Source organism: Clarias gariepinus, chromosome 8 (genome assembly GCF_024256425.1).
Source record: "Clarias gariepinus isolate MV-2021 ecotype Netherlands chromosome 8, CGAR_prim_01v2, whole genome shotgun sequence".
NCBI lineage: Eukaryota > Metazoa > Chordata > Actinopteri > Siluriformes > Clariidae > Clarias > Clarias gariepinus.
Window position 1 is genome coordinate 20,550,360 of NC_071107.1, and position 27,758 is coordinate 20,578,117.

Consider the following 27,758-nt stretch of genomic DNA (forward strand, 5'->3'; position numbering starts at 1 on the left):
TGACACATTATGGCAGTACTTGCTGATAGAGGAAATGATAAGGGAACCACTATTCTCTTTTTAAAGCACAAAGTCCATTCTGATATAATTGGTAGTGGAATTATTTATGACATTAATTGCCACATTATCGACTGGCTGTCAACTCCCGTGGCAGTTCGTCCATCTTTCTTAGCAGCGAAAGCTAGCTCAGCCTAAAGTAGACTGACAAGCTAATTACACCATCTTCCCCTCAATGACAAATGCTACTCATCTGAAACCGTGCCGGAAATAAGGCTCTTTTTCTGTGCCTGCCCTTTCCCAGGCTGTCTGCCTCGGCTAATGTCTCCTCGTGTCTGCGGTAAAGGATGAGGCTGTGAGCCAGGGAGAACGATCAGACCCTCATCTCACCTCTCTCTCATCCAGTTAGTGTGCTATCAGCATACGGCTGTCAATCACCGATACAGCGGCAAGCGCTTTTTTCACGCGCCCGATTTGCATTCGCCGCTGTCAATCACTCAAAGAGAGGAGCCTAATAACTGATGACTAGGGGCGATTTCCCGGAGCCGCTCTGACAGGCAGCCACAATGAAAGTTGGGATCAGAGCGAGAGAGAAGCGGGAGTGGGCTGCGGTGGAGCCATGGGCTTCCACTAAGTTTCTACTGAGGCCCTGTATACAGGCCTGCACTGGAGCAAGAGCTCTGTGAACATGCTGTAATGGGAACACTGTCAGCTCATCCTGTCTTCTGCATCAGCAACACCCACCAGCTCTGCCTGTCAAGCTCCCGGTAGCATCCGATATCACCGTCTACACCGGGAGAAGCGCTAGACATCGCTAGCGTTCCACTGTGTTTAAATCATAAACAGTTGAAAGTCATTAGACGCGTCGACGCGCTTTATTACTTCGCGCACCTTGAGCACTTTAAGCTCCACGCGAGAACCGGAGGAGGGCGCGAGATTACTTTTAATCCCGTTTTTCGCAAAGTTGGTGTCGACTTTTCCGTCTTTTTTACACTCCTGCCCCGAGACCTCTCTACGACGCAACTCCGCCGAGGAACTTTCTGTATCGCGGCGCACGCACATTCCCCTGGGTCACAGCCTGTGCCTAGTGCACGCTCTGTTCCTCGCTCCTTAATTAGTCCCCCATCCTGTGCCCCCTGCACAACACACACACATCCACGTATTCTCTCACTCACACGCAGTACACATGCGTGGCAGCATATGTCTACCCTCTGCACTTGCGCCTCTCTCCTAATGCTGTTTATATTTGCGGAGCTGTTGGGAGACGAGGCCGTGACGAGGATGGGAAGTGACACTCACCAAACTCGCTACGTCCCCCAGCCAGCTCCGCCGGCTCCGCTGCTGTCAATTCGGGCTACATCAGCGGCACTGGCTCAATGGCAGCGTCTCTGACACATGTCACAAAGTTTTAAATGTCTGTTCTTTTCATGGGGATGGCTGGGTGAGCCAGCCAGGGAAGAGATGACATTTTGTGCGCTGAGGAGGGTGGGGGGGGGGGAGGGGGGGGGGGGGGGGGAGGACTTGTTGTGGCTCCCTCTTCCTGCCTCCTCTGGCTGTCACTGGCACTTTCCTGTGAACATATCACAACACGGACAAATAAACCTTGTCATTTAGAAACGCCCGCACTAGTGACCATGCTCTCCGGCAGCACAACAGGAGCAACGCACAGGCACAGTCTCGTAGGACCAAGGAGACACACACACACACTTACAAAAACCAATGTGTAACACACAATCTTACTAAGATTTCGCATTTGATACACTCAGACTAACAAACAAGGTACGAGTGTCTGACCCACGCAGAAACGTTTCACCGGGCGACGTGTGGCCTTCACCTGAGGGCGAGTAGAGGATGGAGAGGATGGACCAATGAGCCATGACTCCACAAGCTCTCTTCCACAACCACTCGCTGCACTGGAGGATGTTAGGAAACCATCCACAGGCCCATGTCCATGTCCACCAGAGTACCATGACAGAGAAATGCTAAACACAACTCATTTGGATAGACAGGAAGATCGACGTACAAACAGAAAGATAATAAATCATCAGTGACTCTCTGGTTATTTTTGTGTACATAGCCTGTTATTAGGATTAAATGTTCCTTTGGTCCAGAAAGATCACTCTTTAACATGTCAAACATTACAATATAATTATAAAAAAAAGCATAACAAAAGATAAAAATTAATTAAAAAGTATTTCATTCGTTCGATGTATCAAATCATGCATTAAAACAACTAGAAGAAAGAGCGCTTTTTTCCCTCCTATACACAAAAGTTACAGAGCAAGTCATTAAAATAGTGTGCATATCACACGAGGAGGCAATCAGAAGTGCGATGGAAGAAGTTGTTGACTTCTCTCCCTCCCCTTCAGTCCTGCTGCTCCGTCTCGCCTGTCTCTCTTTTCCCTCTCCTGGACCCGAGCAACGAGAGCAAAGCTCATTACCACGCACTTTCCCAGCTCCTCCAGGCTCCTGCGCGGAAACATCTGCCCCCGCATCACACCAGCATCGCACACTGGATCCGCAAACGCACAAACACACACACACACACAAACACGCACACAAACACACACACACACAAAAATACACTGGATTTCACTAGATGTGTACATGACCACACACAAGGCTGCAGTACGAGGTGCCTGTTAATGCCCTTCATGTGCCAATAAAACGTCAGAAATGTAGGGTTACATCTCCATCAGCTAGGTTTTCAGTCGGAGGAAATACACTTGCTTAAAGCGAATGATAGGGAAAGATGTCTCTAAACGCTATCGCCAGTGACTGGTGAGAGGCAATTAAAGACATTATTACTGAATGTTGGAGGCACTTCCTGAGAGATAAAGTCTGTAAAGTCGCGCTCAGTGCTGTGTTTTCGTATCAGGAGACACTGAGTGATATGAACCGTCTGCGAGTGCGTTTTCTGCGTGTTTAACTTTAACTTTGACTTTGAAGAGGGCTCATCCTGTGTGTCCTCATGGGCACACTGGAGCCTCAGGTGTGACCTTTGACCTGCAGAGTGTAGCAGTTGGATCAGGCAATCCATCATGAAGCAGTAGCTGTCAGCTCAGTCACTTGGATATATGTGTGTGTGTGTGTGTGTGTGTGTGTGGCTGCTTAAAGGCAATAATGTCAGCGTGAGTGGCACGGCTCAGGCAGCGAGCGAGAGATGAGAGGTGGCAGGGATGGCGCACTCAGCAGAAGGCACTAGAGGGCTGTGTTCAGCTGCTTAAAAATGCACACGGTGATGTGGATATTAATAAAGACGCGCAGGGAGACGGCTTCATGAAGCTCGGCCGCTCGTCCCGGTCTGTCCGTCCGCTTATCAGAGCTGGTCGTTGCGGATGAAGCGGTTGCCCTCGGATTGCTTGCCGTAGTAGATGTAACGGCACTTGGCGAACACCCCTGCAAACCAAAGAAAAGGAAACAATTACCATCTTCATTCATTATTGGGTGATGAATATCAGGACGTGTCATAAAGACTGCATTATAGTCGATAGTAAATATGTCAGGATTAATACCTAAAGTAATGGCATAATAAGGATAAAAATGTAAAAATAAAAGAATAAAAACACATTACAGTACTAGCACACGGTATTCGGTCAGTAAAAATCGACAGAGATCGTTACTGCGTCTTCACTACGAGAACCCACAATATTTCACCCGTTAAGTACGATTTGAATGCTATTGTGTTTGCGGTGTTTTGTTCTATTTATATATTCCTGTCAAAGACCGAGGATGCAGACTTCTGAATCAGTCTTCTTCTCACTCAGATTTTTGGCATGAGCGGTGTGTCAGGGGAGACAGAGCATCCATCTCGAGTCTAAGAACAGCAGAAAGACAACATTTGGCCTGAGGGTGCTGTCTAGACAACAAGCAGCAAAAAAAAAAAAAAAAACTGGCTTCTTCTGTGTGTGTGTGTGTGTGTGTGTGTGTGTGTGAGAGAGAGAGAGAGAGAGAGAGAGAGATGATCATAGTATCATACAGTAGTTATACATGGACAGACAGAGGACTGTGGTTCACTCACCTTCTGCTATCAACTGACCAAAACATCGAACACCACATGGCTGTGTGTGTGTGTGTGTGTGCGCATGTGTGTGCGTGTGTATATGTTGCTAGTGATTTGTAAATTCAACAATGACTCAGGATGCCACAGTGGCTAAAAACCTGCTAGCGAAGTGTGATTTTCCTCTCCATGACTGCCAGGCTTTGGACAAGCTGATGGATAGCTATTGTGTGTGAGATTTGAAATGAATTCAGTTTGTAATTAGATACCAGCTGTCCAAATGACTGTGCACCCGCGCCTCCGTTGGACTAACACGTTTAGAAGATTTATGTCCTATTCACTGTCGGTGGCACCAAATTTTCAAATGCAACTTTCTGGTTGTGATACATCAGTAATAAATCAATAAATAAATAAGGGTTGGGCGTCTGAATCTCGGCCCAGCTTTGTGTGCGTGGAGTTTGCACGTTCTCGCCGTGCTTGATGGGTTTCCACCGAAAACCTGGAGGAAACCCATCAAGCACAAGGAGGACATGGACAGTCCAGGCACATGGACCCAGAGACGGGAATCAAACCGTGGACCCGGAGGTGTGAAGTCACTCTGCTAACCACTACGCCACCATCGATACACTGATAAGTTACCTCTCATAGTGCCGCAGGTAAAAACTGGTTATTGGTAGGAGAGAGAGAGAGAGAGAGAGACAAATAAAAAAAATATATATATATTAAAAAATATTAATTGTGTAATCTGGTAAGAAGCTTTTGTATCATTTGCTGGTTATGAGGATATTTTAGCTAGCTGGTTAGCATGTTAGCATGTTTAGCACACTCTGTGCTAACACTGTTTAGCGCTTCCTCTGTATTAGCCGGATATGGAAATGTGCAAGTAATCCTTTATATAAAATGATGTTTGGAGATCATCTACTGTATACACATCCTGTAAATCATCTCTAGATTATCTACACAATGTAAACACTGCACTTATGGCACACGCTCAGAGCCACATTCTACCCTACTACACATGAAGCTACTACACCAGTGAGCTCACTGCTACTTAGGCATGCTAGTTAGTGCATATAGGGTGGTTTGAGCTGTGGCTTTTGATTCTTCAGAGTAATTCCTCCGAGTGTGGAGAAGGAGGACGCAGCACAGCACACGAGTTCTCTGCATGTAGCCTGCGTTGTGGTGTTTCACTACCAGAGAGGGAGACATTCCACAATCTCTCCTGCAGTTTTAAAGAAAATACTTACCATGGGCTGTGAATGGACTGAGCCCACTGTAGTACTGTATAAGCGCTCTTAATAACATACTCACGTTAGCAGACCCCTTTTTTTTTTTAATTCCGAGCAGAACCTACTGTGAACACATAACCTAATCGCTGTTAATAATGATTCAGTTGTGCGGCTCTAATGAGCGTGTGTGTGTGTGTGTGCGTGTGTATTCTGCGACAGACTGTGGGAAGGCAGAGACAGAAGGATAGACGCTTCTTCAGAAACAGCAGGCCCACGTCTCATGCCGAGAGCTTGATTCACCCACTGCTTACAATCTGTCTTGTTTCAAACATGGTAGCACAATCTAATGATTGGAATGAAATTTTCTGTTTAAAGATTTATCTAAGCATTAGAAGTGAAAACACACAAACAAAACTACGAGCATGATGTCTTTTAGAGCATGCAAAACTTCCTCACATGTGTTCCTTCTATTTCCTGACTATTCCAGAGTCCCATATCTAGCATTATCTCACACCGGAGCTAGACGCTCGGGGTGACATCTTCGTGCCATCGTGTTGTCCAGCTTACCTTGTTCTCACCTAGGAATCCTGGAGAATAACTGATTTCCCTGTGTATAATGAGGCTAAAATGGTAGAATTCTGCCTATGGCATACACTCTTCCCTAACAAGAAAACAGACAGTTCATGGCTAAAAAAACCCAAAAGGTGCCAGTTAGGTGATTTGCTGTAAAATGTCCTCCTCATTCCTTCTATTCAGAAAGACTGCTTGAGCTGAATGCATAGCCTGGGAGCGAAGTTTTAAAACAGGACAGCTCTGAAATGCCAGAATGAAATGACAGAGCGAGCAAGCGCGCGAGAGAGAGAGAGAGAGAGAGAGAGAGAGAGAGACTTGATAGATGTGGTAGACTTCAGCTAGGTGTCAGCGCTTTAGTAAATGAGGCAAGGACAAGTGGTATTAATGCTGTCAATGATCTCCTGACAGGAAAACAGATACCACGCTCACTGCAGTTTTTAAATAGACATCAAGTGCATTAATGACAAAAAAGGGCAGGCTTCAAACGCAGCGGCTGAGTGATGGGCGAAGGGTGGCAGCGCTCTGAGCGGAGCGCCAACATAATCCGAAAAGACACCGTCAGAGTAGGCGAGAGACAGGCCTCTGCATCGCCCACTGACACACAACAGTGATGAGGATACAGATACTGGTGGCATATTAGTGCCAAGCATATTCTAACACCAGCCTGGATCCTAACCAAACCTGACATTCCTCCCCCCCCCCTCTCTCTCTCTCTCTCTCTTTGCCTCCCACATCCAGCAGCAGTGTCTTGGCTGACATGGTGGAGCACTGAGCACCACACTGCAGCACTCTCAGTGAGTTAGTGCCAGGACCTGTTCATGTCGGCTGGAGGAACGCACTACACGCTGGACCCAGCGGCCTAGGAGAAGCTCAGTCAGTCTAAATTTGGACTTTTGTAAAGGAGCCACGTTCATTCAGTCCTGCTGTCCAAGCAACTTGAGATGATTTAAACAGTGAAGTGTGAGCTGTCTGCTCGGATCAGATATGGAGCTCATATCCACATACCTGTCTTTCTCTCTCTCTGTGTTTGTTCTATAGCTCTGTGAATTAAAGCCCTTCCCTACATCTGATAAATATTTTTTTTCAGATATTTTGATTCTGTGTGTTTGGTCTGTGTAATATTTGCATTGCTTCCTGACTTCAAATACATGACATCTGCCAAAGGTGTGATCCCTGCTCCACCACATCCCACCATCAACAGCTGGCCTACATAGAGCAGTATTTCAGGCAGAGCGTCTCCTGCAGGCCTGTAGCCCGTATGACGCAAGCGAATATTCCCGGCACACAGGCAGACACAGCTAGATTACATCTGGAGCCAAAACTCATGAACCCGACATTTGTTTAAATACAGTAATAAATAAAAGCTCTGTGATTGATGAGTTGCTGCAGGCTCAGTGTTTGGTGATGATGGAGGCCGAAGCTGAGTAGATGCCGGCTTAGAGGTTTATCACGCGCGAGCTTTCCATGGCAGCAGCGGACAGACAGACAGGAGGCCTGCGGAACATCTACTCTTGCTTGCGGCTTCACACTGAAAGCCATGTGTGGAGGAGGAGGGGGGGGGGAAACGCGGTTCGGCCCCGAGACAAGGAGAGTGTGTTCAGCGTAAACTGGCAGTCATTGTGAAGTGTGATACAGTGCAGAGAACTCCACATACTGCACACCCAGCCAGTTTCCTGCACCTGGAACCTCCATAACGTGCTAACCTCAGAAAACACAGAAGACGTTTTTTTTAATATAAAAACCCGAGTTGAAAAAAGACAGGCCAGTCCACACACGATAAACAAATCATTAATAACTAGAATTTAAAACTCATGACCAAGGTGGATGAACATTTCAGTGTTGGAAGCGTACGAGTCTGGGCTGTTTCAGCAGACTCACAAGCAGGAACCAACATCTGAGGTTATTTAAAGGTGCATGCGTGTATTTCAAATTTAAGTGTATTAAAAAAAAAAAAGTATCTCTGACTTTCTTAATCTTCTGTTTAACTTTACTGCATGTCTTCCTAAATGAAAGTTTATTGGTGATGATGAGTGCACACCATGTTTTCGCAATGGTCAGAGATTATTTGAAAAGCCTGAATAGGAAAAGCATTGTTTTCATTAATAGCATACGGAGATGAGCAAGCTGCATGAGAATATGGAGAGGATTTGTAAGTAAATGCTGTTTAAATCTGCATAGTTAAAAAAAAGTTTGCCCCAGTCAAGCAGAGGAAAGAGAGAGACAGTGAGGGAGACATAAGAAATCAGAACGTTGTATTTCTTACACAAACCATTAATGTTAAGAAAAAGAAAAAAAAAGAAAAGACAGAGGCCTGGCCTGTGGGAAGGTTACTCAGATCATATAGATCAGTCAACGCAGATTCCTCTTCTGATCTATGTGTGTGTGTATCCCCATCCACACACCCACTCACCCATCCACTCACCCACTACCCACTCCCACTACCCACTCACCTCATCTATCAACATACTGCTTGGATGTTATTCTCAGAAAATAATCTGTCAAGGGCATTGTTGCTATCATGATATACCTGATGATCTTCAGAGGACAAGATCATTGCAACCTCACAACCTCACCATCATCTTCAACCAGCATTCTCGGAGCTGACTGCAAACAGATAGATACTCCCTACAATTATACACCAAGAGCCTGAAAATGCCATGACCTTTAATTTTGCTTTGGCTACAATAGTGTTAGTCACAATGTTTCATAGGCCGTGAATAATAAGCTTTGAACAGTGACTACTCTCATAAATAAATCACTTTTCTTGCCATGCACTGTCGACAAATTTGCTATCACTAAAAATTACCTTTAGTTTTAAAAATACAGTACACATGCTAATTAACATAAATATTGTTGCCACCCAAGTACACTCACTTACTCATCGTGTATACTGCTTTATCCTTTATTCAGGGCCGCGGGGGGCTTGGAGCCTAACTCAGAAGACTTAGGGCACGAGGTGGGGTTACACCCTGGACAGGGTGCCAATCCATCGCATGGCACACACACATACAGTACACACACTCACACACTCATTCACACACTACGGGTAATTTGGGAACGCCAATTAGCCAAACATGCATATCTTTGGACTGTGGGAGAAAACCAGAGAACCCGGACGGAAACTGGCTGGGAATCGAACCTGGCTGGTATTTCTTAATAGCATGTTACTCTCTCAGCGTAATAATATAACACCGCCACACTCACTGCAATTGTCCAGGAAGATTAAGATTTAATTATTTGTCACATGAACCTTACATTACTGTGAAATGATTTCTTCGCATATCCCAGTTAGGAAGTTGGGGTCAGAGCACACATGGAGCAGATACGGTTTAGGGTCGTGCTCAAAGACCCAACATTGGTAACTTGGTGGTGCTGGGGCTTGAACAACCAACCTTCCGATCAGTAACCCAGAGTCTATACATTATTACAACATACATATTGTGTTGCCTTGGTCACTGAACTCTTTAGCTCTTCATCCAATTAAGCTTCTGTGGGTTGTGCTGGACAAACATTTTCTAAACTATTAAAAAATTAGTTTATCTCAAATATTAATCATGGAGTATATTCCTTCAAAGAGCTGAAGTTGAGATGCAAGTGCTACTTGAGCTTTGCACTGCATCCATGAAAGCTCTAATCTGACGTGCTTTTGGAGGCTGATAACTCGAAATAAACTTCTCCTCGTAAGCAGGGGGTAAGAGTCCTGGTCTTGGTTTCCTGACACTGTCCTCGGGAGAGCCAGTTACATCATAGGGTTTGATGGTTTTTGCAAATGAAGCGTGAAACCCTACGTTAAATTAAAACTCGTGCAGTGATTTATTTTCCAAATAAGGATGTATATTGTGCAATCATTCTCCCACAGAAAGAGACCAATGCATGCAATTTCTGGCGTGTGCAATAATGCCGTGATATTTATGGTGCTGATGTATCAGTGCATATATTATACTGGTGCTTCTTCTACTTCATATTATTATTATTACGAATAGTAGTGGTATTATTATTATTATTTTTATTATAGCTTCAGTATGTAATGCTGTCATTTTATTTTTCTACTCTGTAATGATTTTCCTGTGTACATAAAGATGTGACCAGTATTACCAAAAAGCTATTTATAACGGACATCCTGTCAGCATTGCTCTACCGTGTATTACGACCACCAAGAAGTCACAGGCCTGGCAAATAACATTAGCGGCCCACAGAAATAAATATTCGAATACATTTTCATGGAGCAGCTGTAGCCTCCTGTCTCGTAAAGGAGTGATGGAAGGTTATTCTGAGAAAAAAAGTTGGAGCTTATCACATTTAGGATCATTTATGGCCCAGCATAATGTCACTTATTTAATCACAGGAGAAATAGAGGTAGTGATGTTTCTTGGTCAAATAGCCCCATGTTGTGGGTCGAACTACCGTGTAGTTACAGTACTTTCAGACCAAGTCTGAGGAACCACAATTTACTGAGACAGACACAGATGGTAGGCCGTTTCCACCCACTGAGATGAGATGTACTTCTTTTGGTAGTGCCCTACATGAGTCATGAATTTAAATGTCTGGAGATAGATTTAAATGTCATGGGCCATGCAGAACATAGAAGAGGCAAAAGGAAGAAAACTTAACTTAAATGAAATGAAATGAAATAAAATGAAAGTATCTGTGCTCACCGCCTCGGTTTTGTATATACTGTAGTGTAATTTTAGTATAATTTATACACACTAAGATTATACATTAGATTAATTTAGCAGAAACATTTGACCCACACTTCTACAGCGCTGAGTGTTTCGCAATTATTAAGATTATGTGCCAAACAGATGTATAAGAAAGCATAAGGATATTAAAACTAAAACATACTGTACAAGTGCTTTACACAGTGGTTAAAAGGCTGATATCCTCATAGCATTTGATGATTTAATACAGTCATGACATGACAGTAAAAGTACAGCCAACATAAATGAAGGTTTGTTCTGGAGAAAATAAATAAAAAGCTCAGTGTAAGCTCCTTGTCTGTCCAAACAGATGTACAGTATACACATACACACATTTGCTTCATTAATCATGGGACCTTAAGAAACCTGAACCTTCAGCCTTCATCTCGTAAGTCTTGTGAAGGAATCTACAGTGTGAAATGAGCTGGGTAATTAATTCCGCTATTAATGAGCCACTAAGGGGAAAAGCTTGGTTCGGGATTTCTCACTGTGGTGGTTCCAGCACACGCGGTTCATTATGAAATCACAGTAATCTAATGGAAATGGAGACCCTGATGAGTGACTCCAGATAAGCAGATGCAGTTTTTTCGCTTTTAAGCTACCTTGCAAGATCTTTGAAGTACTGCGAGGCAGTGATGTGATAAAAGGTGTGATTTGTGTGCATGTGCTTTGTTTGATTGGATTCATGGTGCACTAACATAATGGATTTTCTGCTGTGGATTGACAGTGAAAGCCTGTGAAACAGCTACAGTGAGTTACAGCAATAAGATGATGAGTGCTTTCACATGAAGGTGTGTATATTCTGGTCTGATCATCGTGATATTACACAGAGCAAACCTGGAAGTCCACCACAAAGGTGAGTCCAATGCCAGAGGAACGTCAGGAATCTGAATGCATATGTTATAGACTTAAGCTGATGTTCGTTCTCTTTCAATAAAAAAAATATTTAGTCCATTAAATATAAATAACTGTCATTATGATGCATGCATTGGGCTCAAGCCTTCCCATTTCCCAGTGATGTTTATTACCGCCAAACAACTGCAGCACCTGCATGTTTTCAACTTCAGCGTATTGATTAAACTTTTAAATGGTTGCCATATAACCCAGGGACATCAGGAAGATTAATTTGCGTCAATGTTCATCTGTAATTCATTAGCCATTTATACCCTACATCCACATGGGCTATCAAGAAAATGCAGGCCATTTTTCAATCCGGCACAGGCTGGGGAGTGGGAGCTGAAAATTGCACTGCATACAAATAAGACTGCAGGTCTCAGGAAACAGAGAATCTGGAATGCTGCAATCAAAAAATAACATAAGTAATATTATTAATAAAAATGATTTTTAATCTGTTCTGACTGACCCATGCAGCTTGGTACATGATGATGTTTTGGCAAGTATTTAATGTGCTCTGGCAACATAGATCGACCATAATGTGACTATCTGACATCTTGGAAGAGGTATGTAGAGGTTTGTAGAAACTGCAAACAGTCAGAGCAATATTGTCGCTTCATTAACAACCTCAATTAAACTTTTCTAATAACTCTACCCAAAGCGTAAAATAGAACCTCATGTAAAGAGAAGTTATTTCCTATAGTACATGCTACTTTCACCCTGACTTACACATATTGCACGTATATGCATAATATATATATATATATATATATATATATATATATATATATATATATATATATATATAATGCACTGTTATTAGTGGAAACCACTTAAACCATCAAGTTAAAGTTTGTGACAGTCAAAGATACAGTAGCCATACCTGGCCTTTATCCATCTGATAATCTCTAATTTATCAGGAAACTACATCGACTTTAAGAGAACAAAATCCGGCACTGCTATAAAACACCAGTAAAGTACAACCCATTTGCAACCCTTCTCTAAACATATTAAGGATCTTCCAGTGGATAAGAGCTCTGAAGCCAAGGTCAGAGAGTTTGGATTCAGGATAATATAAAGCATGACTTGAAAGTCAAGGTGAGGTAAACACTATAAACACTGTAGAGCAGAGAACACTCATCATCAGTGCATGCACGGCATAAGGTGGCTTCTTGTCTACTTGACGTCAAGGGGAAGTGCTATGAATGAGTTAACATACAACATTTTACATTTTTTATCATCACACAATTTTACATTTACAAGCATTTACAATGATCAGATAAAACCTAAAAGCACATTATTGTGTGGATTCCCTTTGTGCCAGTTGGGGCCGCTCTCACCCCTGGTGGCATCTGGGGACCAGGACGTTAGTGGCAGATAATTTGGGTGCTATGGGTTGTGAGGTGGGGCCTCCATTATTCAGTCTTGATTGTCCGGCGCATCACATAGATGCTCAATCGGATTGAGATCTCAGGAATTGGGAGGCTGAATCAACAGCCTTGGACTTCTTGTTTGCACAACAGACTGTGATGCACTGGGTGTTAAACTGATATCTTCCTATTAGCTAGCAAATTGTGCTGTTTTTTTGTGAGATCGGTCTAGACATGCTGATCTTTGCTTCCCACAGGCATAGATGCGCCTTGGATGCTCAGATCCTTTCACCAGTTCACTGATATAATAGATAACAAATATTATTCAACACCTGGCACAGGTTGTTATGGCTGATTGATGTGTGTTGCTGTATAATGACAAGATAAACTGTGTAAGTTGCAAGAACATGTTGGTAAGTTTCTTAGTTTCTAGTATCTTGGCGTTCATATAAAATAGGTGATGGGCTGCTACACCTCATTACATAAATCTGTATCATGCAGGGTAGAAGGGGCAGGTTGTGATGAATGAGACATTGCAACCAGACTAACATAAAACATGGTTTAAACACAAACACAATTCAAGCGGTGACATCAGAAAGCATGTATACTTTTAGTAACAAATGGCCAAAACACAGAAGCATGATTGTGCAACCTAAAAGCACATGAAGTAAACTAACAAGTATATTAAAATTACACATTTAACAAAGTACAGTCAAACCTTGTATTGTGAAGATATTTTGTTCTGGAAATTTGCTTGTATATTAAAGCGAATTTTCCCATAATTCAAAACAAATTAACCTGCACTTTACCTTTCAAAAAAGTAAAAAGAAATCCTGACAGATCAGTGGAATCACTGCTGCAAAGTAAAAAAAATTTAAACAAATTAACCTGCACTTTACCTTTTTAAAGATTCGCGACAGAGCAGTGTTTCCGTTAGAGCAGAACACACACTAACAGTATTTCTGCTTTCTGACAGAGATAGAGAGACTCTGAATCTTTTACAAGGAACTACTAATGACACTTGATTTTGCTTTACGTGCGCACAAACACGTGGTCCCAATGGTATAATAAGCACTACACGTGTGCATGGATGTTGACTATAGGAGTGACGCAGGTGCACTGAGACTGAGCATGGTAATCACCCATAATCCCGTAGCACTAAAGAGAAAAGAACTATTGGCTCATGTGACACTCGGCAGACAAAGCGCATGCGTACTACTCGTATGCCAAGACATCGCTCGTTTATTAAGTTAAAATTAATTTTAAGGAAAAATTTCCTGTCTTGCCCAATACTCGCAGACCGAGACAGATACTCACAATCCAAGGTTCTACTGTACAAATACACTTACTCATTCATTCTCTATATCTCATATCCTATACAGGGTCACAGGAGGCCTGGAGCACGGGGGACCCCTGGACAGGGTGCTAATCCATCACAGGGCACACAAGCAGACACTTGCATACTTACTTATTTACACACTACGGGCAATTTGGGAACACCAATTAGCCTAATCTACATGTTTTTGAACTGTGGGAAGAACCAGAGTACCTGGAGGACACCAACCAAGCACAGGAGGAACATGGAAACTTAACAAATACAGACTAGAAGGTGGAAGTTACAAAGACCTTTTCATAATTTTAATTAAGATCTGGTTTTTACTTTCAATAATCATCTTACTGCAGATGCAACCTAAATCTAGGCATATTTTTTAAAAATAGTACATAGAAAGTACAATGCAAGTGAGCGTAATGCCATTTTCAAAGATGTGGTACCCATGATGTACAGTACAAAAACCTGGGCTCCTAGGATTATGCCAGAATCAAATGTTATGAGTGGAAAGTGGCAGTCATCATTAATGAAGTCATCAAATCACCCTACTGATAAAGGCCTATCAGTCTTTATATTTAAACTTATGAGGCTGAGAAGGAAATTGAATTCTGGGGGACATAAATTTTGACTGAAGCAAGAGATTATAGGCACAACCTAATTCAAGACTGGCAAAATTAATTTCAATGACATTTATTCTTCATAGAGCAAGTCTGTGTGAGGCATACAGTAGCTCTGGGCCTAGGAGATAAGGGAATAGTCATTTGAGGCGGAGTGTTCCCGCAGTTTACAAAGCCTTAATCTTCTTGGAACAACTCCTGGTCTATCATAAGCAGACGTACACCACAGCTAGCAGCTATTCTGCACATGAATCCTACCCGCTGTCTGTGTCAGCACCGCTGCAGCGTCTGAAGACTGTAGTTAGAAAGATGAAGACAGAGTACTGGATACTTTTATTTTTTCAGGTCGGTGCTCTTGGTGCGCGTGAGAGAGTGAAACGGCCGGGTAGCTTGTGCGATACAAAAACCACCTTCTATATTTCAAGAGCACCACTGTCAAGAAAATGACCTAATTAATCATTATGATTCAATAGCCATTTTAATCCATGACATTAAGTATAATTTGATAAGATTCTAGTTTGTACATTTTCTGAAGCTGACTGATTGTGGTCATCATTAGAAACCAATTTCTAATTAAAAAGGAAAGCACAGATAAGTGGCCAAACCCCTCAACAAAATGTGAAAAAGTGTAATTTGCACTCGGGCTGGTTTCAGTAATGGTCTCATTAGTGGCTTAATTGGAAAGTTGCTCATTTAAAGTTTAATCTATCTGACAGGCTTCAATAACAGCCCTGTATTATTTTAGCAGTCAGAGAAAGATTACCTCACTTCTTATCTCTTTGACTTTTAGAGGCAAGGTTGAATTAATGATGGCCTCAATAGGTGGCTCGTCCGAGCTGAAGCGGTGCATGAATTAAACTGATGAGTTAGAGAGGATAATGTGAAGGGGTCAGGCAACAGAAGAACACACGGGCCGGTCTACTCTAGAGAGATGAAATGTTTTATTATGTTTTATTTTCGCCATTCCTTAAATCAGGCAAACATTGAAACGAGCTGACGATACGCTCAGCGTCCATTTTAACAGGAATACCTGTAAACCTGCTCATTTAGGCAATCAGCCACAATGCATAAAGAAGATCATCCAGATACAGTACATGTAAAAAGTTTCAGCTAATGTCCACATCAAACACCTGAATGTGATCTGTGTCATATCTTAGAGCGTGCTGATCCTGAGATTTTCACACACAGAATGGTAAAAAGAAAAAAACAGCATCAACCTATGAACATGCTGAAATCCCTTCATGATGCGAGAAATCAGAAGACAGTGAGCAAAACAGTGAAATCACTGACAGGAAGTATTTAGGATAGAAACTCAAATATACATCCTTTACCACCGTGATGAACAGAAAAGCATCTTATAACACACATCAAAAATGGATGTGAATGAGATACAACAGCGGAAAGCCACATCAGGTTATTCTCTTGTCAGCCAAAAGACTATTATGAGCACAGGCTTACCCAAACTGGACAGCTGAAGACTGAAAAAAGACTAGCTGATTTTTTTCTCTACTTGATGCTGTACAGTTTGGGTGAGTCTGTGCCCATGATAACCTCAGATCCCTGTTCTTGGCTGACAGCACTGGGCCGCAATGTGGTCTTCTACTGTTGTAGATCATCCACCTCAAAGTTGTGAAAAGTGGTTATATGAGGTATTATATTCTGTACTATATTCTCTCTGACCACACTCATTAAAAACCTACTTCCACTGATTCAAAGTTGTTTTCTCTTTTTTTTTTGTTTTATGCACCATTCTGTGTATAAACTTCACGTTCAATGTTTTGTGTGAAAATCTAAATTACTTCAACCAGCTAATCTGGTGCCAACAACCAGATCATGATTAAAGTCAATAAGTTCACATTTTTTGATGTAAATGTTACCTGAATCTTATGACCTGATTATGTATTATTATTGTAAACATTGTGCTTCTACCAATGAGTAGCATCACTAGGAAATCCTCATCATTTGATCTGGTCAATCATCATCTATATCGCTTTATCCTGTATACAGAGTCACGGGGGGCCTGGAGTCTATCCCAGGAGATCTGTAGACATCTTAAACTATGATTAAAAACTTTAAGTGAAGTATTTTTTTTCTCATGGGTATTTTTCCATGAATGCTGGCACTGCATAGTGAGAAGCACAGAATGTTTAAAAGTATTGGTGTTGTATAAGTGGTTTTCTAACTCAAAAGATAGCTGTGTTAGCAGTTTTAAAACCAACATTCTAATCAACTTTGCTACTTTTACAGTTCTCTTATGCACATATGCAAATAAAGAAGGTTGTAAAAGTCGGACCAGGACTTTCCATTGTGCAGAATATGAGAATAAAAACAAACTTTATTTCTCTATATAATTCCCTGATATACTAATGCACCCAGCATTTCAATAGTGTTTCAAAAGTTTTCCCAGTACAGCGGAGCCATGATCGAATGGCCTGCTTCACATCTGAAACACTGGACTCCCAGGAACTCCTTGAATGACCCAATCATGTGATAATCACTTGGTGCGAGACCAGGATGTGACAATAACTCCCAGTTGAGTTCCTGTAATGTGCAAGTGGTGTTGGTGAATGATTGAAATTTCAACACCAAGTTGAATAAACAACATGAGTGACTGCTTCCTTGTCCTGATTGGTTGGATGCTGATGGTCCACAAACAATTTTTTTCCAAGGCTTAACTTTACCTTAACTTTAAACATAAACTAGGCTTTAAAACATGTATGAATCTGTAAATAAATAAGCATTAAATAACTATAAGCACCCCCAGGGTCCGGGTTCGATTTCTATCCCTGTGTGCATGGAGCTTGATCAATTTCTTTAAGGTACTCCGGTCTCCTCTTACAGTCCAAAGACCTGCGGATTAAGCTAACTGGCATTCCCAAATTGCCCGTAGTGTGTGAATAAGTGTGTTTTTCATTCATGCATTCATCTTCTATACCACTTATCCTGTACAGGGTCGTGGGGGGCCTGGAGCCTATCTGCACAAGGTGAGGTACACCCCGAACAGAGTGCCAATCCATCATAGGGCACACACACAATAAGCAATTTGGGAGAGCAAATGAGCCTAATCTGTGTGTCTTCAGGCTGTGGGATAAAACCGGAGGAAACTCACCAAGCACGAGGAGAACATTCAAACTCGACACACGCAGACATGAGGAGGGAATAGAACCCTCGACCCCGGAGGGGCACAGCCACAGTGCTAACCACTACTCCACCGTGCCGCCATTAGCATTTTTTGGACATTTAACATTTTGGACATATCAATAACAATAACTGTCATATTTCTATTTTTTCAAAGCCAAGAACTAATAAAGTTATCTTACACATTGTGATGAACAGAACATAGAAATATGTTATGACAGTGAATTTTTAATCCTCTTTAGAGAACTGCAGAGTACCTGTGAAGCTTTTATAGTGGATAAAAGATGGAAGTCCAAATCTGAGTTCTGGACTGTTACTAAATGTAATTATGATGGATGTGATAGACTTCATGCATCAATGAGCAAAACGGTTCCTCAGTGAATGTCATTTGTGATTACTGTCAAAACAAATACAGCCACCAAAGCATGTAAGTGAATAGTGAACAGCCATGTCAACACATCATAGTGGTCAGTTGACTGTAAAAGGAGGAGACGAGATTCACAACACATTGCCCTGAGAAAGAAAAAAAAAAATCAGGAAAGAAATAAAAAGGGGGAAAAATAAGTGCGTTTCGCTTTGCGGTTGAAGAGTCGTTTATCTCAGCCTGCTTCGGCTTGAAAACTCCGCCGACGTGTCTTATAATGATGCACTATTTGGTGAACTTCAACATAGTTTACTATCGATTGTTATGTAATAGGAGAATACGAACTAAGATCAGATTATTCTCCCATCCATCCAGCGGGCAGTGAACGCGGACACAGATATACGCTTGCAGAATAAACCTGACGTGGTATCCCTCTCGCACAACCTTACCGCACAAGAAAAACAACACTTAACACAATGACCGCTGCATCAGCTGCTCTGCTACATCCACGAACAGCCTAATCTTCCCTAAAGCCAAACGTCAATTACTTCACGGGTGCACAGGCTCCTTGCTGTCTTAAATAAAGCAGCTGACACTCCCTAGAGTGACACATATCAATACCAATCTGACAGCGATGCTCGCACCTCCATCGCTGAAGAAACAAACTGCACCTGCTTCACTGTGGGACACACATCTGCTCTCTGGTTTCCCCTGAAGAAGATGCCACACACACACACACACATACACACACATACACACACACATACACACACACACACACACACACATACACACACACATACACACACACATACACACACACACACACACACACACACTCCTTTTCACTTATTACTCCCCTTCACGTCTCTGCTAAGTGCCCGGTGCTATTTTACGGAGCCCATTATTATATTCATTTCATCACAGGCTTGTTGGACTCGTACCTGGGGCTCCTCCTGAGCTCGCTGCTGTACAGTGATTCGACATGACACTCTGACAGAAAACAGCGAGAGAGGGGATGGAAAGAAAAGAACAAGGGCTTTGCTGATGTACTGTACTGATGTGGCTGTGCCCTGGGTAGATGTAGGGGTGCCCAAACTACACCCCACTGCATGGCTAGGAGGCTGGTGTCACTATGATGAAGCGGCAGCATCACTCAGCCTGATGCCTCATCTGACTGGAGTGGATCAATGCCCAGCCTTAATACAAACAGGCATAGCAAAATATCCTTTAACACAGAACACCTCACACAGTCATTAACTACCGGGGAATATCACTTGGGACAGGGTTTCACTTATCCTTATAATAATAATAATAATAATAATTATTTGAAAGGGCTGAACAAATACACAGCTCAACATGTTTCACAAGGAAAATATAAAGTCAATAAAAGTGATGGTGTAATCTGAGCAGCAATAGTACGAGTGAATAAATAAATCATAAGCAATATGTTTATAAAAGACAAAAACAGACGAAGAAAAATTCATACCAACAAAGCCTAAGAAAATATATCTTTAGCTGCTTTTTTGTTTTTTCTTAAAACATTCACTGCAGTTCTTTGTCTGATCTCAATTAGTAAAACTTTCCAATTTTTTTTTTTCAGTATCTAAAAACAGAAGGCTGCTTCATCACTTCTTTTCTTGTTGATGCCTGCGCCGGATCTGAACAATCTGCAGCGTATGGGGTCGGACAATCCATAACGTGCGATGGTGCGTGTCCATTTAGCGCTTTCAAAACTAGTAGTAGTGCTTTAAAATCTGTCCTTACAGAGACAGTGAGCCAAGGTAATGTCACCAGGTGTGATATGTTCATTCTTGCGTGTATCTGCTAGAACACACAGATTGAATGAGAATGAGCTGAAGTCCTCTCAACAAGCTGCAGTGTATCGATTAGCTACTTTGGCAGCCCAGTAAACAGCGAGTTACAATAATCGATGAGAGAAAAAGAGAAAAGCATGTGTCAACTTTTTAGTATTGTGCAGACTGATGTAAGGTCTAACTCATTCACTAAATGGAAAAAAGACCAATATTGTTTATGTTTGATTCCAAAAGCACCTATTATGCTCAATTCATTTTTTGTAACAGGGGCTCCTGTGTGTGTACAAGCACAAAGTGATCGTCTATGATCTTTGCTCATTTCCATTTTTTACGGTTTAAACAAGCAGTTAGATTTCCCCCCTATTGTGACATCATACACGAAGGAACCCTCCCCCAGCTTGTTGCTCAGCTCTGCTGTTCTCTGGTGTTGCGCAGCTCAGCATTAACTCAATTATATAGATACTGAAACAGTGCATTAGGATAAAAAGACAAATATAGGGACTTTGAGATATAAAAAAACTGCATTAGCTGATGGTTAGCAGACACATTGGGTGACCTCTAAGACCAATGGTATTATATTAAAGAAACAGTAAAATGGGGCCTTTAAAGCTAAGATTCAAGATGTAAGTATTATGCCCTTTCTTAGGTCCCAGGTGTGTAGATAAAATGCCTAATTTGGTCATTGGCAATCGCATGCAAAGGTCAATAGTATCATGGGGAAAAGTAGGCCTAATTAAACTATAAAAATTAAGCAAACTATAAAAATTTACTAAAAATACTAATCTACTATATCTGCTTTTATTGAATACACTTTTAGTTGCTAATTAAACCATGCTAAACATGACAAAAACAAAAAAGGCAAACTAATGATAAAAAAATTACTAAGAATAAGGAAAAATTAAAAGCAATGTCAGTTAGACACATTATTACAAGGCGCAGTGGTAAAGTGCTCGCCCTATCATCCAGAGATCGCTGGTTCGATTCCCGGGTGATGCTGTAACCTCTCACAGCCGGAGGTCTAGAGAGATCTGATTGGCCGAGCTCTCTCAGGGGGGAGGGATGAGAGGTACTCGTGCTCCCACATTAATCACGGCTCTACAGCCAATCAGGGGCGTCTGTGAGCTCGCGCACGCGGAAGGAGCCCCCAATGGTGCGTGAGCAAGCAGTTCGAAAAGATGCGGACGGCTGACGTCACGTGGTTCGGAGGAAACCCGTGATAGTCTTCGCCCTCGTGGCTGAGTGGTAGTAGTAGCCTTAATGTGGGAGCCCCCTAGTGACGGGGAGGAATTGGCCACGACTAAATTAGGGAGAAAATCGGAAAAATTTGTGTGTGCGCAGTGTTTTGTCTTTTTTAAGTTAAAAAAAATTGAAAAACACTGAAAAACATTCCCTGACAGCCCACTTTTTCATTCCACCTATTCTCATCTAGTAATCAGGGACATTCAACAGTATGAAAGGGAGAAGAAAGACCTAACAGGACAAGAACAGTTACACTATTCTCCTCAGCACTGGGTCTAAGCTCATTAGCTACACACACCCATCTTCACACTCGGTCCAGAAGGCTGATAAATTTACTGATTACTTACTAATAGCACACAACCACAGCACTGTTCAAGTAATTACAGTGACCAGAGCTTCCCCTTTCAGGATGTTCTTAGCAGAATTCCAGCATCGTAAAAAGAAGAAACCTATTCATGTATCCTATGAAGCAATCATTTGAAATTAGATGACTTTAATGCTATTAAAATGACAACATGGCCCAAGTGGAAAGGCTGAGTGGTGATTACAGAAGGCACTTGTGTAATGCAAGCCTGCAGGAAGCATCCATCCACTCCGACAGATGAGAGAGAGGGAGACTAATACGGACTATAATTGATGATCCCATGAGGCTTCAGCTGAAAGCGGGATCATGATGGTGCAGAATTGTTGGTTCTCTTTAATACCCAGTCACCTTGCCCTCTTCTTAATGGAGACATTTACAGTATGTCTCTTTTCTCTAATTAATATGACTCATCCGGCTTCCATATGCAGCAGGATCAGGCTCACGAGGAACGACCTGATTAACAGCCTAACCAAAGGGCCCAGTGCCCCCACCACCTCCACTGCCTCAACCCCCCCACCACTCCCTCCTCTGACAAGCTCGGACCATCATCAGCACCCTGCACATCCCCTGACAGGTGGAATAATAACGGTCATACATCACTGCCCCCGAAAAGTCCAATAACCTAAATCTTCACTTGCCTCACAGCCCAGGACTCAATTACTTTATTGACATGTAATCTTCATAAGGGGAGAAATATTGAGCATGTAAGGTCAGTCGGTTATGAAGACATATTATCATATTATCTGCATGGGGGTTGTAGGGGCTAGGACCTGACAAAGCTAATTATAATCGTACATGTTACAGGACAGCGCATTATGCACTTGGCTGCATGAGTAAGCCTGTGCTGCTGAGGAGGGGAAAGACAGGAGATGGAATTGCAAATCCACTGGCTGTGTGGCACGATATATAAATTCAAATATTATTAAAGATTTCTGATCTATCCATTTGCATTACAGATATCTAAACCTTCATGGATGCTTCCCTGAATAATGGAGAAACAGGAGCCTTTCGCACTTTTTTAGACCAAAATAATGCCACCTCAAGAATAGTTTAAAGTTCAACAGATCTCAGGTCTTATTAATGCAGTGACTTGTGCAGTTCCAAATGTCACTGTTACTTAGTGTCTGGAAGCTCGGCCTGTGGCTTTTGTTTTTTCCCCCCTCCCTGTCGCTCTTTCAAGGTTATTGTGATATCTTGCAAGATCTGCACTAGAACATACATTTCAGAATATCACCTAGGCTTTCGGGAACAAGATATGTGTAGTTTTTACAGGCCACCACAGAGCCTTATACTGTATATCACTACATAAGATAGTGACAGTCAGTTAGCTTTTATAGGCAATAACACACTTTGAAACATGCACTATGTGCATTTTGGAAGAAAAGATATGGCTAGTGGGAAAAAGCATGAAAGTGAAGTGCTGCCCTGAAACACACTAGGAATAGTACAACTGGGTCACTGGCTTTACTTCCTCACTGAAGGGAAGAAGGGAAAAAAATCCTACTGCAGGACATGTGTGTTCATTTCAATTCATTTCATTTCATGGCATTTTCCTCTTTTATTTGCCGCTTCCTTTCCTGAATCAATTGCACTGCGGCAGTATGTCAGGCTATGCCCAATAGTGAAACAGTTTGCTGGAGGTAATACAATCTCGACATGGTCCCGAGGGACGGTGGTTAGCATAGACTTAATGATGTCAAGTGCGGAGGCATATTTTAGCTCTTCTCACAGGGCAAGCCTATTTACAATGATATAGACCTTCAGAAATGTTCCATTACTGCACATTTTCACACTGCTCCCTGTACCATAATCTCTTCTCGTTGTCAGCATTTGGGAAAATGGCCACATACTGTAGAAATGCTTCGTAAAAAAAAGGGGGGTTGGGAGAGAGAGAGAGAGAGAGAGAGAGAATGCTGTTATTGCTTCACGCCTGCATCCCCGTAAAAGAATGATAATAAATAACTTTGCTGCATTCATCTTAGAATTAAATTATAAGAATAAGGGATGGAAATGAGTAGTCAAGATTTTCTCTTTTAAAGCAATATAGCATGAAATCCAGCAATATTTTGACACTTTTTTTTTTCATTCCTCCACTTACCAACAGATATTATTCAGGGTTTAAAAATCCTTAAGCTATAGGGGGACACTGGTCAAGTTTTATACTGTCATGTTTGCTGGTTAGGTGACTGGAAGCTGAATGCTGGATTTCCTCAGGGGAATGTGGATAGTACTTATCTGAATGATTATAATCTGGAATTTACTGCAATGTCTGACCTCTATCACTCAGTCTTAGAGCGAGACGACATGTCAGAAATGATCGCATAATCAAATTATGATGGGGAAAGAATGTGTCTTGATACATTAGAATGATGAGAAGACCCACTATCTAAATTAATCATGTGAATTTTATGATTATGATTATTTACTTCACGGTAATTAAAGTAATGGTATGGATAACTGCTTCTTATACGTACTGTAATAACCTGAAAACTCGCATGACCGACTTTAATAAACATAACAATAAATGCACAATCTTTTAGTGTAAAATGAGCCTGAATCCTTCTCCTCATCATCTCCAGCCTTAAACCCTGTACAGAGATACCGCGCCTTCCTTTATAGTGCGTGATCGCGAATGCTAAACATCCATTTCCGTGTCCCTGGACTGAATAAATGATGTGCCAGGTCATTAATTTGAGCTACATTCACCCTCATGCTATAGTGCATGTTCAAACATGACTGTGTTGTGATTGTACAGCAATGTAGAGGTAGTGACAATAAATCAGTGGATTCATCAGTGAGCAAGAAAACAGTTTAGACAACAGTCCAATGGAGCTTGCTGTAATTGACAGATGAGCTTTGTCTCTTCCACTGCAACGGCTTCAGTTCACAGATTATGTAGGAATAGATGTGGAGCAGTGGGGAGGAGGTCACATGATCGATAAGCCCGATGTGTCACTTATGGATTTGGACCACAATGGAGTGAGATGTCCTTCTGTTCTTGTTAAATCACGGTTATGCTGTTTACATTATGCCAACGATTATTCGCGAAATGTGGGGTAAAAAAATAAAAAAATGACTTGCAGTGTCATTCTAATAAGTCAAACACAGTGGAAACCCAAAAGCCTCCGGCCCAAGAGAGCAGCATAAATCACGAGCGGTCCACTGGGCAGCGAACAGGGAGGGAACTTTCTCAGAACATCTTTTCATCTGGTTTAGATGATTAATAAACCAAATACACATACTGTACACAAATAAAATAGAATGATGGGGCTTGTCATAAAATTAATTGCTGTCATTTGTAATTTAATTGTGGTTTGAATCACGTTTACACAAACAAACGCTGAAAGGAAAACCTTTCCCAAGTATGAATCATAAATACTTCCAGCGCGTATCTTCCATGATTCTGAATTACAACGATTTGGCATGTTTTTTTTTCTCTTCCAGTGAGGGGAATTTATCTTAATAAACATTTCCACTGGCTCTGTCACATGATCATTATAATGCAATCAGGGTTCGTTGTGAACGGATCAGTTTCGCCTTCGGAATGACAAGTTGCTCAACATCTGCCAGGACTGTGTCTTAGCATCTCGGAGAACTAAAGAACCCCTTGACACGAGCAGACTCATCCATATCAGCTCATGAAAAAAAAAGAGAGAGAGAGAGAGAGGAAAGTCAGCATCGATCCTGCTGTAAAAATATCCAAACCATCTGGCCTGCCTGTTTCCTCATAAATTACAATGATAAAGCGTTGAGTTTCGAAACTATGAAAACCGCACTAACCTGCGCTAAACTCCTGGCATGACTAAACGCACAGATGAAATTCTAGCCTGCGTCTCAGATATCCAGTGTGCACGTCACAAATCACTCAGCAATATGAATAATGCTTTGACTGCATTAGCAATCACTTTCTGAGCTGATTAGAAAATGAGCATGGGGTTTCCATTTGCATGATATATTCTCTGTCAGTCTGCCTTGACAGGCCAGGAATACTGGGAAGCAGCCCAAAGTCCCAGGTACCATAACTATGTTACTGGAACAGGGCTGGGCATGTTGGCAAGACCTCCTGTCCTTGTCCATCATGCTGTCACATTCTTACTCTTGCATGAGGTATCACTTGATCATGAAGTAGTCCAGCCAGGTCTGCAGTGTCATTCTTCCCAAATACTCTTGATGTATAAACCAGGTCAGACAGCTCTGATATATGAATAAATATTCAGTGCAAATGTATTAGTCTGTTCGTCAAAAGCAAGACGTAAAATATAGATATGAATTTCCTAGAGTCATAAGGTCCAAGGTCTGTTAAATGATTCATCTGAGAAGAAAATGAAACATCAATCAAGCCGTTCAGACTTTTCTTGTAAGAGATTACATTTCCGATGTGTATTTCATTCATCTCTAATTTGAATTTAACATGCCTGATTAAACTTGCCCATTAAAATATAATACCTTCCATATTTAGATGATGGCACAAAAAAAAATTTAAAATAATAAACAGTCTTGTGTCTGCCACCTTTCACTTGATAAAAGTTCTTAAAGTCTCTCAGAGACTCATTCTCCTACATCAAACAGCAGCACACGAGAGAGAGAGAAAGGAAAACGTGTCAATAACACGTCCTCAAAACCCACACAAACAGAATTATTCAGTAAATGCAGTGCCATTCTGTCAGAGTAATGACAGTGCGGAAAGGGAATCCAGCTCAAAGTAGAGTTCAGCTTGCAGGAAGTACTTAAGTCAGCCCTGCTGTTTTAATCTGCGCTCTGAACAGGGTGAGAGAGGAGTGCTACAGTCTCAGTGACCAAATAATCTGATCTCACGTCTCCCCATCATCCTTTCTCTTGTTTTCTCCCGTCCATCTTTCATATACGCGCTGAAGAATGGCCAGGCTAGGTTGGCTTCCTCCATTCCTTTCATTAATCTCCATCTCTTGACTAATGGATATTCATGCTTGTGTGCTAGAGGAATCCGGGGAGGCCCACCAGATCCCCCTAACACAAATCATATCCTCATATCACCTCGATACAAGAGAGAAAACAAAAGCTGTCTACACAAAAACCAAGGCCAAAACCAGCTTGCTGGCAGGTACAACGTAATCCCACAAACCTGCCGTGACTTGACTCCAGCAAGTGTCTATGACAGATCGGTTCGAACCTCTTTTTTTTTTTTTTTTTTTACACGAATAATTATTCAGACATGCAGAACACAGAGGATATCTAAAACAGATGTTTGCGAACTACAGCAAATGACATTTTTTTCTATGCACGCAACTTTTCTGACCCTTATTTTTTGGCACAGCATCTGAGAAGACGCAATGTGTAAATCTACGAGTCCATATAAACTTGCACAATGGCTATTTCTTTTTATTGGCGCTCATTATTTTTTTTACAGTTAAACTGTATGTGTGTTTTACATAAAAAATAAAAAATTAATGGGCACAAAAACAGCCCTGCGTCATTAAAAAGGATCCTAAGCACCTCATCAGTGTCTGAACTGAAACACACCTCTAGATCCAAATCGACACAGTGCATGGCGTTTGCTTAACACCTTTTCTACATGCAGAATGCTGAACTGAAAACATACATTTTAGTATGTTTAGTAATTGTAACATGCATTTTAGATGCGCGAAAAACATTGCGTAAGGAAATAATGCAATAAACTCAGAAAGAAATAATTCAATTAAACGACTGTTCTATCCAGATGATTTTACTTTAATTAACACTCAGAAAGAAGTGTAAAACAATCTTAAAAAAAATAAAAATTCAATCTGACTTTTTGAGACATGAACCATCCTCTGACTGTCGAGTCATTTGTTTTTGACACAGGATAATGCTGCTGAAGTGAGTCTAGCATGCAGGCGACTTGACGAGATGCAATGCAAACAACAAATCAGCGGTAGAGTACCCTAAGAGACGAAATGTAGGCAGGTGTGATGGTGTCATATGATACAAATAACAAGCGATTCTGTAGGACTGACTGGAAATGGGACCTTGTTGTGCTGCGTAGGGGAGCAGCCGCCGTACAGCATCATACAAGCAGAAAGCAGCGTGCAGCACAATAATCTCCACTGCGCTCTTTAACAGAGTAGATGAGTACCTCATTAACAAAGTTCCTGCTGACTCTGAGCTATCACT

At 41.8% G+C, this 27,758-nt stretch overlaps 1 protein-coding gene across 1 annotated transcript in view; it reads right to left on the reverse strand.

Annotated features, from left to right (window-relative positions):
* Window positions 1-2,067: 2,067 nt before the first annotated feature.
* lrmda (leucine rich melanocyte differentiation associated) overlaps window positions 2,068-27,758 on the reverse strand; it is a 254,023-nt gene continuing 228,332 nt past the window's right edge. The window contains exon 7 of the mRNA XM_053501941.1: window positions 2,068-3,396. Coding sequence (XP_053357916.1) covers window positions 3,317-3,396 — 80 coding nt within the window. The 3' untranslated portion in view covers window positions 2,068-3,316. The remainder of the gene's footprint in view (window positions 3,397-27,758) is intronic.